Below are 11079 nucleotides of genomic sequence, written 5' to 3' on the forward strand. Positions count from 1 at the left end.
ATCAGCGCCCCTGGCTGCTACATTGCTCAAAGGTCAACTGTCGTTAGTCCTTACAACAATCTGATGAAGTTAGCACAGGAGATTCTATGCTTAGAAGATGGTATAAAGGCGGGTTAAATACATTCATTGGAAATGGGAGCCAAAGTTTCTTCATAAATTTTGGGATAAGAGCGTTTGAGATTTTATCTAGAAAAGTAAAACCAGGGGTTCCTGGGTGGTTCGGTTTGTCAGGCATCTGATTCTTGATCTCAGCTCAGGTCTTGATCTCAGGGTCGTGAATTCAAAGCCCCACGCTGGGCTCCACAATGGGCATGAAGCCTACTTAAAACAAACAAACAAACTACAAAAAAAAGTTCTGAAGTTAAATATGTAACAAAAATGGGGCTATAATTAAAAGTATGCACTACCTTAGAACAAAGAATGTAGTAAACAGTGATTTTATGTGTGTGTGTGTGTGTTTTTTTATGGCCTAAGTTTCCAGACCCCGCTACGTGATAGTCCAAAGTAATCCTCCCCTGTACTTTGATTATCACAGCAAGATGATTTTGAACCGTTTTCCTGGGTCCCTCTTAGTCCTTGATAGCCACTGTTCCTTCTTCACCTCCTCCTCCTCCTTGTCATCTCCCGCCTCACTCCCAACTGGCCTAATGCTGTCAGATCCTCACTGGTCAGTGGCTCTGCTTAGAATTCGGGCAATGCCCAACGTCAGTCTTGGGAACTTCATGACACCTGTGATTTTCTGCCAGCTTTGAGGTTCTTCTTTGCAGTCTGTCCCTGGTTGCTTATAGCATCAGATCATCAGGGGAAAACGCCCTGTCCAGCAGAGCCTTGAAGGGATGTCTAGGCTAGCTGTTGGGTGGGAGGGACATTGAGAGAGGCGGGGACATCTTTATGAGCATATCCTTTTGTTGGTGGGTATTTTCATGTGAAGGTGCCTGGCTTTCCCATACAACCCACACGCTGGGGGGTTTGGTTATTGAATGCTTGGATCGCGAGGACCCCAGGGAGCATTAGCCCCCTGTTACAGACAAAGAAGCGGAAGCTCCGAGAGGTCAGGTGACTTCCCCATGGTCATACTGCAAGAAAGTGGCAGATTGGGGCTTCGAGCTCATTCATCCCTGCTGCTCTTGCTCCAAATGTCACAGGTGTCAACCGATTCTATGACAACATCCAAGAGATGGTTGGCTCCAGGCCCTGCATCTGGTGGAAACTCTGCTGGTCCTTCTTCACCCCAATCATTGTAGCGGTAAGGACAAGGCTTGACCAGCCCTGTTAGCGTGAGGCCAGACCAGGCCCTGGGGCCACTCAGGTCCAGAGAGAAACTTCTGGAAGCAAAGGCGCCCATTCCATAATAATACTACTGCCTCCCGTTTGCTGAGCGTCTGCTTTGTGCCCTGCATGGTACCGTGGTACGTTACACCATCCTCACAAACCTCGGCAAAATAGGCATTCTTGTCTCTGCTTTACCGCTGAGGGACCCAGGCTCAGCCTGCCAGCATCACCCAGCTAGTTGGTATTGCGTTCAAACCAGGCGGGCCCGATTCTGAAGCTCAAACCACGGGAGGCCTCTTATTCTCAGCATCCTTCATTGCCTTAGGCAGGAGGAAGCTGAGGCATGAGCAGGCCTAGGAGGGCTGCCCCAGTCCTTGGGGTGGGGGTAGGCCACTCTGTATGTTGTGTCCTGCACAAAGACACTCGGCTGATGGCCGACCAGAGGCTGATTTCCAGTCCTCATTCTGCTTGCCAAGCTGCTTATCTGGGAGGAAGGGTCCTCCCAGAGAGGGCACCAACTTCAAACTGGTCCTCCCGGAAGGACTGCCATTTTCTGCTGGTTCTCACAGAGAGGGAACCTTTGGCTATTGGTCCTTCCCAAAGTGGGTGCCTTTTTGTATTCTATACAAAGATGTCTTATGTACCAGCAGTGGCCTTGGGTGCAGGATTCCCAAGATACTGGGCCCTCATGAGGGTCACCTCATGGCAAAGGAGGTGGTCAATGGACCTATCAGCTTCAGGGTCTAGAAAGAGGCCTTGATTGTCCAATCTGGGTGACTGTGCGCCATCCCCTCTCCTCCACCCTCCCCAGGGCGTGTTCATTTTCAGCGCTGTGCAGATGACTCCTCTCACCATGGGGAACTACGTTTTCCCCAAGTGGGGCCAGGGCGTGGGCTGGCTCATGGCTCTGTCTTCCATGGTCCTCATCCCTGGTTACATGGCCTACATGTTCCTCACCTTAAAGGGCTCTCTGAAGCAGGTAAGCCCCTTCTGTACCCTTTAGATTGCTAGTCGCTTTACCCTGCTGTGCTGGGCACAGCCCCCTACCCTTGCGGAGCTCACAATCTAGTTAGGATACAGACAGGCCAATATCCAATGACAATAGGGTGTTAGAAGCCCCATGATTTGGGTAAATCAAGGAGGTGGGTTAGCCCTGCCTAGGCTGGGGAGGGTTAAGAAAGGCTTCTTGAAAGAGGAGATAGCTAAGAAGGTGCCTAAGGATGAGCCAGCGGTAAAAGTAGAAGCACAGAAAGAATGTTTCTAGAAGGGGATGGAAAGGAAGCATTTGCAAAGGCCTAGGGGTATAAACTGCATATGGTGAACTGAAGGCAGAGCACCGTGACTGAATGGTAGAGAGGGGTGCAGAGGGGATGATAAGAGATAAGGTTGGGCATGTAAGAAGGTCAGGCTCATGAAGGGCTTTGAAAATTAGGACAAGAACTTTGGACTTTATCCTGAGGGCAGAGGGGAGCCTCAAAGGTTTGAAACAGGTGAAGGGTAGGGTCGGATGTATTGAGGGCTTACTCTAGACCTCTTTTGTGGGCTTGATAAAGACAAAACATGGTCTTACCCTCGAGGAAAGATAATGTATAGCATGCTGCCCTCAGCAGGGGCCTACTAGCACATTCTAGGCCCATACCAGCTCTTTGTTAAGTTATATGGACTTCTCAAGTGAAACAAGGCCATGTTGCAAGTACCCAAGTGCTAGAGACATTGATGGAGTAACTGCACGCTGAGATTTCACTGAGGAGAGGTGGATAATCAGAATGTGGAGAGCCTGGGATCAGTGGTTCTCAACCTTATTTCTACCAAGATGGACCTTCCAGACCAATCAGAGCCAGAAGAGGGAGCTCTATGGTCGGCGGCCTAAGGAGGACAAGGTGGAGGTTTGTGTGTAGCCCCTGGGCCAGGCTCCTCCTTTCACAGATGGAGAAACTGAGATCAGGTGGGATAAAATACTTCCCCACCCCTTGCAGTAAGTCATTAAGTCATCAGAGGAGCTGAGGCTTACAGCCCCTTCTTCCAACTCCAGGCCCAATGCTTTCATTTTCCACAATCCTCTGCTGAGTGCCCAAAGGCGGCCAGGTCTTGGAGTGGCAGAGAGGCAAAGGCAGTGCATTTGAGGAGGGGAGCTCAGCCTGTGTGCAAAAGCCCAGAGGTGGGCATCTCTGAAGACAGTGCATTATCTGAAGGGACAGGATTTCGGGGAATATGTGTAGAGAAGGTAGTGGGACATCCATTCAGGAAATACGTATTAAACACCTACTATGTGACAGTATTATCAGTGCTAGAGACACATTTTGCCATGAGAAAAATAGGCAAAAATCCCACCCTCCTGGAGCTTACATTCTAGTAGAGGAAGACCAACAATTAACAAAATAAAAATGTGTTAGATAAGGATGAGTACTGTGGAGAAAAATAAAGTAGAAAGGGGTTTTAGGGAGTACTGAGCAAGGCCTTGCTGAGAAGGTAACACTGGGCCAAGACCTAAGGAGGTAGAGATTGAGCTGTCCAATTATCTGAGAGGAAGGATGTACCAGACAGGGCGAGTGCAAAGGCCCTGAGGCAGGTGTATGTTTGGCGTGCCTGAGGAGCAGTGAGGAGGCCAGTGTGGCTGGAGTGGAGTAAGTGGTGGGGAGGGCAGGAGCAGCAGGGAGAGGGTCAGCCGGGAGCTATTACAATAACTCAAATGTGACAGATGCCACTCGGCCCAGGTAGGAACATGGGAGAGTATGGAGGATGTGGGGGTGAGGCTGGAGTCTGGGGGCACTCTGAAGGCAGAACAGGCAAGCAGGACAGACCTGAAAGGGGGGTGGGGGAAGGGAGCTGCCGGTCTTCCTCCCCCCACAGCCCAAATTCTCCCCGGCGCCCGCAGCGCATCCAGGTCATGATCCAGCCCAGCGAAGACATCGTCCGCCCCGAGAACGGCCCGGAGCAGCCCCAGGCCAGCGGCTCAGCCAGCAAAGAGGCCTACATCTAGGGGCGTCTGGCGGCTCCCCGACCCGACACTCTCACCCCCCGACCTGGCTGAACGTGACCACCGCTTGCTGTCTGAAGATACCGTCTGTCTCAACCTACCTCGAGTGACGGCGAGTCCAGACATCATCACCATGCAAAGAGAGGGGAGGTGGGGGACAGTCACACCCCCAGTGGGCCCCGCCAGGGGCAGAGATACCCCACGGCTCCAGCACCTGTAGGCTGGTGACCTTTTTAATCGGGCCCCATAAGCATCAAGCAATCAGCCTTTGTGACTGTGTGGTAAATCCTTTTCATCCTGCCCGAGAGTGTGGTGTGGTGTGGCCACACACCTCGAGGCTCTTAGTCATGTTCCTGACTGTTCTCTTACTGCCGAAACCCACGACTCTTATCTCGGACTTCGCAGGAGTTCGGTTCCGTCAGAACGCTGCTCTGTACACACGAAAAGGGCATTTCGTATAATGGGGATTTCCAGGGAGAGCTCGCTCGTACGAAGCAGGGAGCCTGCGGAGCTCTTACTTTCATTTTTTTGTTTATCCTTCCCGAGGCAGCTGGACAAAACAACCCTCCCCCCCCCCACCCGAGGACCTCCATCCCTGTTCCCTGAGCTGCATCTCCAGCGATCTGTGGAGCGTCCTTCCCTGCCCCCTTCCCGCCAGGCCATTCGGATTGCACCTGGCCCAACAGCCATCATTCCAGACGGCCCAGCTCTCCCTCGCTCCCTCCTTGGAAAACTGCCACAAGCACAATTGATTTTTTTATTGCCATTCTGGGGGCCTGAGGTCCCTCTGGGGAAATTCCCTAATCAGGAGCCCCAGTTTCTCTGAGGCTGCCCCATTTTATGGAACGCAGATCAGGTGCGGAGGAAATCAAGGCGAAGGTTCGTCTGTCCTTGAGTCAAAATGGATGCGGTTCTCTTTCTGGCTCCCCTTTCTGCTGTGTCCTCACTGCCGCCCCTAGTCAAAATGCTGCCTTCTTCATTCGTATTCCTCAGCGGGAATCCCCTCACTGCCAGGAAAATCTCCCCAGCCCACTAACTGAGGAGCTAGTGTTAACCCAGACCACCCCCACCCCCCCCCAAAGTGCTTCCAAGATTAAACTACTTCGTCGAGAAGTACTATTTGTTTCTTTCCGGAACTGGGCTCCGTGGTGGTGGTGGTGGTGGTGGTGGTGGTGCTGGTGCTGGTGGACAGCAAATCTGGCAAAGACACTTTCTTGCAAGTTCCGGTGATTCAGCGTTTCTCATTTGCCAGGAAGATGGGTTCCCATGTAGCAAACTGTATGTTGTGCCCCGTAGCTCCTTAGCTAGTTAGCTCACAAATCGTGTTTTACAACTAATCCTTAATAATTATGGTGAATTAACTGTGACCGTGGGTTTTTTAATCTCTTGTCATTCTCATCCGACAGTGACCAGCATACCAATTCTCGCAATAAGGTATGACCCTCAGAATATTAAGCACATCCTTGTAGAGAAAACAAAAAGTACGTGTACACGTAGAAAGGCACACACCTATACGTTCATCCTCGCGCGTGGTATATAGGGTCTTACTTGGTAACGTGTAGGGAATCTCAGACCTTTTCCTGAGGTCATCTGTAAAATAGTCTCATTGCTAAGGCATCTCACATGCCAACTGGTGAATCCATGATCAAGATGCTTACGTGTTGTTACATTGTAGGGTTTAGGATGAAAGGAACCCTTCACTGTGTCTCATGGTCCCACCTCCCCAGCCTGTGTGAATTCCTTTAGAATAAGGGCAGGAAGACTTCTGACATTCTCTTTGTCCTTCAATGTGAAACTAAGACCAAGTCTTTCCAAGATAAATGCAGTGTACTTAATGTTTGTAAGCAAATCTAATTGAGATGTTTGGCAAGAAATCCCCTAACTGATTTCCATCCAAACCTACTTATATAGCACAATATTCCGTGTCGTACAATTTCTGTGAGAACTGTGAATATGTGTACCTTTTTTTAGTATTTGCCCTGGGGAAGAAGATATTGTATTATCATATATGCTTTTTTTGCAATAAGGATTTATTCTCAGAACATCAAGTAAATCTATCTCTATATAAAAAAAAATATATGTAATATATACATATTCAAACTATATACAGAGCCTGTTTTAAAAAAAATTACACTATTATTTAGAAAAATTATCTGTTCTATGGACCAAATGTAAAATATTTATAAATGAAGATGCATTTTAAATGTCTATAAATGGTGTCATAACTAGAGCACGGGCGTTATGTACGTTTCTAAGAATTTAGAGGAAAAATAATAAAGGTTCTATGATATACGATGGCAGACCTTCAGTTCTTTGGGTTGCGGATACAAGAGCCTTGTTCACTGGAACAGCAACACATACACACAAAACTTTTTTTCCCCAACAGGGAGAGAGATGTGGGCTCAAAACTCCGGAAAGATACAGCTGGGCTTCCCAAAACCCTGGAATGAGTGAATAAAAAGTGACTCTGAGCTACATAAGGGAGGTTTTTTCACTCGTAAGCAGGGCTCTGAGAGGCCACAGCTCTCTGTTAAACTGCAAGCTGCCTCCCACCCAGAAGGAAGACAGCAGGGCTCTAGGAAACACTCAGCACCCCATCATATGCTTCCTTACTTGAGTCACTTCCTCATACGAGCCAACCGCTCGCCCTGACAACGATGGCATGGAAGGGAAGGGAAAGATACGGCACCCCATTCTTTCCCTGATCAGAAAGCAGAAGTTGGCATGTGAAAACCTCAGGAAGTGAAATCGAAACACCTCTGTTTTGTGTCAGTTTCTCCTGTTCTGGAAAGAATGAAATGCACGTGCGCGTACCAGTTCTGAAATACGTAGTCTGTAATTCACGTAGAAGTTACGTGCTCTTCCATTGGCATTTGCAGAGTATGAAGATGAACAGTAGATCGTCTGCTGAAGATTTAGATTTTAAATTTTCCTTTACTTAGAAGGATATAAAGTAGCAAATTCTAAAACACCACGACTGGTCAAGAGAAAGACCACGGAAGGAAGGAAAAGCCTTATACTCTAGTACCTTTATTGGCACTTTTTCCAGCTCGTTGAACACGGGGGCCCTGCGTTTGCCTTCTTCCCTGGAACCTGCGGGTAAAGTACTGCCCTGGGGAAGGCCAGTGCCTCCACAGAGCTTCCAGCTCTGGATGTGTGATGGACAGCCTCATGCCGCTGGTCAGCAGGGCCCAGGCCGAGGGACAGCAAAGATAAGCCAGCTCCCTCCAGCTCTTCCGTGAGCACTTCCAGCTCTCACAGCCTCTGACTCTGGAGGCCTTCAGAGAAGTGATGGCTCCCGCTCCACTCCTGCCTTCTAAATCTTGGCAAATGTTGCTTCTAACCAGTTCTTACTCTGAACCATACGTGGAAGGGGATTTGGGGAAATGTGGTTTTAGCTTAAGCAAGTAGAGCATATAATACGGCCTGCCTTAATTTTTCTCTCTCTCTCCGTCTCATACACACACACACACACACACACACATCATAATCAGAATCATACAATGATGATTTTGCTAAGCCGTTTGAGAGTGGCCTGTGGACAGTTGGACCTTATTTGTCTTTAAACACGATCATGTCTCCTCTGAAAAAGGACAGCCCGTTACATAATCACAATACGTTTATCAAGTTCGAGAAATTTCACACTGTTGCAATACGATTACCTCACCTACAGTCCATATCCAATTTCTGCAAAAGTGCCCTTTATGGCAATTCCTGTCTGATCCAGGATCACGCGTGGCATTTAATTGTTGTGTCTCTTGGCTAACGTTTGTGAGCGCCTACTACCTGCCAAGCCCACAGGACACCGCCAGCCTCCCCTCCCCATCCCCCAAACCTCCCCCTCCTCCCCCCACCCCGGTCTCTGAAGGAGGTAGGAGAAGGCCCCTCTGCTCTCCCAAAAAAACAACAGCCGGGATTTTGTTCCGGGCATCACAAAAAAGAATGTGTCTCTCCCTCAGGAGAGCAGATGGAGGGTTCCGTTAAGGAAGTCACTTCCCTCCCAGGGCTGCGTCCCAGCTGCTCTCAGCATTTCTTTCTCTGGCTACTTCTCCTGCCCACTCTCCTTTCCATGCCCTTCCTGGCCCTGCATCCCTTAGCCCTAAGCATTTAAAGCACAAACAGAAGAAAAGAAAATCCAAAATGTGAACGTCACCGGTCAAATACGGCCACAGTGATTTTTTTGCACCGCCCCTTCTGCCCCCACACAGGGGTGCTTCCTCCTCAGCTGCTCTGTCATCAGCTCAGAGGGAAGACAGAAACAGGTCAGAGGGCCCAGGACCGGGCAGAATCTTAAAGGTCACCCGGTTCTACTGACGTTTGGACTGCTTTCGGGGACTTGTTTCTCTGACTGCAATGTGCATACAAATCACCTGTCAAAATGCAGGTGCTGATTCCATAGGTCTGGGGTCAGGCCGGAATCTGCATTTCCAAGAAACTCTCAGGTATTGCTGATGGACCCCTCCCACCCTTTACGTAGCAAGTATCCAAAGAAAAGCCACACAGCCTCTTCTTAAATACTCAGAGCTTTTACAACCTCCTTAGGAAACTGACAGACACTCAAATTGTCTTAGGCATAAAAGAGAATTTGTTGACTCATAAAAATTTCCAGGGGCTCTTGCTTCGGGCACAGCTGGATCCAGGTGCTCAAAGGATGGCATCGGGAATCCATCTCTCCACCTGTCTGCTTTTCTCCGCCCAAGCTTTACCTTCCGACTGTTCCTGTTGCTAATGGGGGAGTGAGAAAAGGCTTCCGAAGCTTCAGGCTAACATCCTACCAAATGGGCGACCACACTATGAAGTGAGATTCTCATCCCCAAAACTTCTGTCACAGTCCTGGGACTGAGTCCCATTGAGCCTAGATTGCAGGCCTGTCTCCTAATCGATCAGTGTGGCCGATGATGGAAGGGACTGACTGGTGGGCTTGGGTCACCCCGGCCACCTCTCGAGCTGGGGGATGGATGAGTTGTGCCCAAGCATGTGAACTGAGAATGGGGGAGGAGGGAAGTGGGTCCCTAATGGAAGAAGGTGGGAATAGATGCTGGGCAGACAAACATGACAAAGACCCCCCCACACCCCAACCCCAGAGAAAGCCACTATCTTCAAATAACCCTCTGAGGTCCTTCCCTGACACGAGTCTCTGAACGGTCGTGCCCATTTGGTCCGTTTCTAGTGCAAGTCCTTTGTGCTGTGGTGTGATAAGGAGGGCAGAGGAACTAGAGGTGTCTGGGACGAGGTGGGACAGTCCAGGGTGGGGCTACTGTTAGACAGACCCAGGGGTAGAAATCAGGAATGCTGCCTCCACTCAGCCCAGATCATCACCATCGCCCAGCCGGACCACCGCAACAGATTCCCAGCTTGTCTCCTGCCCCTCGTCTCCTCGCCGTCACTCGCTCTGCAAGTGCACTCTGTAGCCAGAGTGATCTCCAGAAATTATAAATCCTGTCATCTCCTTGCTTGAAACTCTCCAATAGCTTCTCCTACTGCATTTGGAAGGATGTTCCACCTCCCTGCTCTGACCTGTAATGCTGTGATCTGATGACCACTATCTACCACTATCTACCTTTCCAGTTTCAGTGTGGACCATTCACCCCTTCATTCAGAGCATTTGGCCATCTCTGTCCCTTGAGCCCTGCAACTTTGTTTCTGCCACAGGACCTTGGCCCTTGCCATTCCCTGTGCTTGGAATATGCTCGGGGAGTTGTGGGGTCACCAAAGAGGCAGGCTGGAAGGACTGATTCATCCTGGAAGGACAAGGATGGCTCGCTGAGGAAGGAGCACTTAAGCTGGGAACCTAAGAATGACTTAGCCATGGAACTTTGGTCCAGCTATGGTCCCAAGTCTGCTCAAAGATGAGAGATGACAAAGACTTAGCGAGAGGGACAGAGGAGGCAGAGTAAACGAAGACCCAGGGCCTTGGAACACAGAGGCAGAAATCTTTCACGGTTCTGTATGGGGGGGAGGGGCTCTGCTCTGCTCGTCATCTAAATATCTTTAAGTCTTCCTTCCTTCATTCAGGTCTCTGCTCAAATGTCACCTCCTCCCAGAAGCCTTCTCTGACCATGCTAGCTAAAACAACATCCTCCTTTGTCTCTCTCTGTCCCCTAACCCTGCTTTATTTTTCTTAGTCTCAACACTCATATGCTTGTTAACTTGTCTGTCTTCTTCTACTCTAAAGGAAACTCCAGGAAGACAGGGTTGTTTTTTTTTTTTTTTTTTTTTTCTGTTCACTGCTGTGTCCTAAATGTCCAGAACAGTGTCTGACAGTAAGAGCTCAAAGAACACGAGAATAAATGAATGAATGAATGAATGAATATGAATGGACAGGGAATGGCGGCATAACAACCCTCAAGGTCACAGGCTTTGAGATCAGATGGCCTTCAATGTGCATTTTGGCTCTGCCACTCAATCTCCATGGGACTCTGAACTTATTATTTACATCTCTTTGTGCCTCGGTTTCCTCACAAAATTGTAGTAACGTGAAGTGAGTTAAAACAAGGAAAGCACAGAGGGCAGTGCCTGGCCCACAATGAGCGTGCACAAAATAGCCAGTGTTGTTACAGCGATGGTTCGGAGATGCTCCCCTAGAAAGACTGCTTTCATCAGCGTCCACTCCCCACCCATAGCCCCAGGTTTTGAAGGATGTGTCTCCTGAACTGTTGCTTAATAAGCAAGGCCTCCTTTTGATGAATCAGATGTGGCTGCTAATTAGAGCTCCTGATTAGCATGAGGTAGCCAGGGCGACAGCACTGAGCTGATAACAGTCTAGACAAAAGCAGAGCAATGTGGCATTTTGGGTACGCGGCTCACCCTGATGGTGGATTATTATGTGA

At 49.3% G+C, this 11079-nt stretch overlaps 1 protein-coding gene across 1 annotated transcript in view; it reads left to right on the plus strand.

Annotated features, from left to right (window-relative positions):
* The window catches only part of SLC6A1 (solute carrier family 6 member 1), a 43238-nt gene extending 36694 nt beyond the window's left edge, over positions 1-6544 (plus strand). The window contains exons 14-16 of the mRNA XM_023250021.2: positions 1146-1246; positions 2084-2251; positions 4148-6544. Coding sequence (XP_023105789.1) covers positions 1146-1246; positions 2084-2251; positions 4148-4252 — 374 coding nt within the window. The 3' untranslated portion in view covers positions 4253-6544. The remainder of the gene's footprint in view (positions 1-1145; positions 1247-2083; positions 2252-4147) is intronic.
* Positions 6545-11079: the final 4535 nt, after the last annotated feature.

The sequence above is a fragment of the Felis catus genome, chromosome A2, assembly GCF_018350175.1.
Source record: "Felis catus isolate Fca126 chromosome A2, F.catus_Fca126_mat1.0, whole genome shotgun sequence".
Lineage (NCBI taxonomy): Eukaryota > Metazoa > Chordata > Mammalia > Carnivora > Felidae > Felis > Felis catus.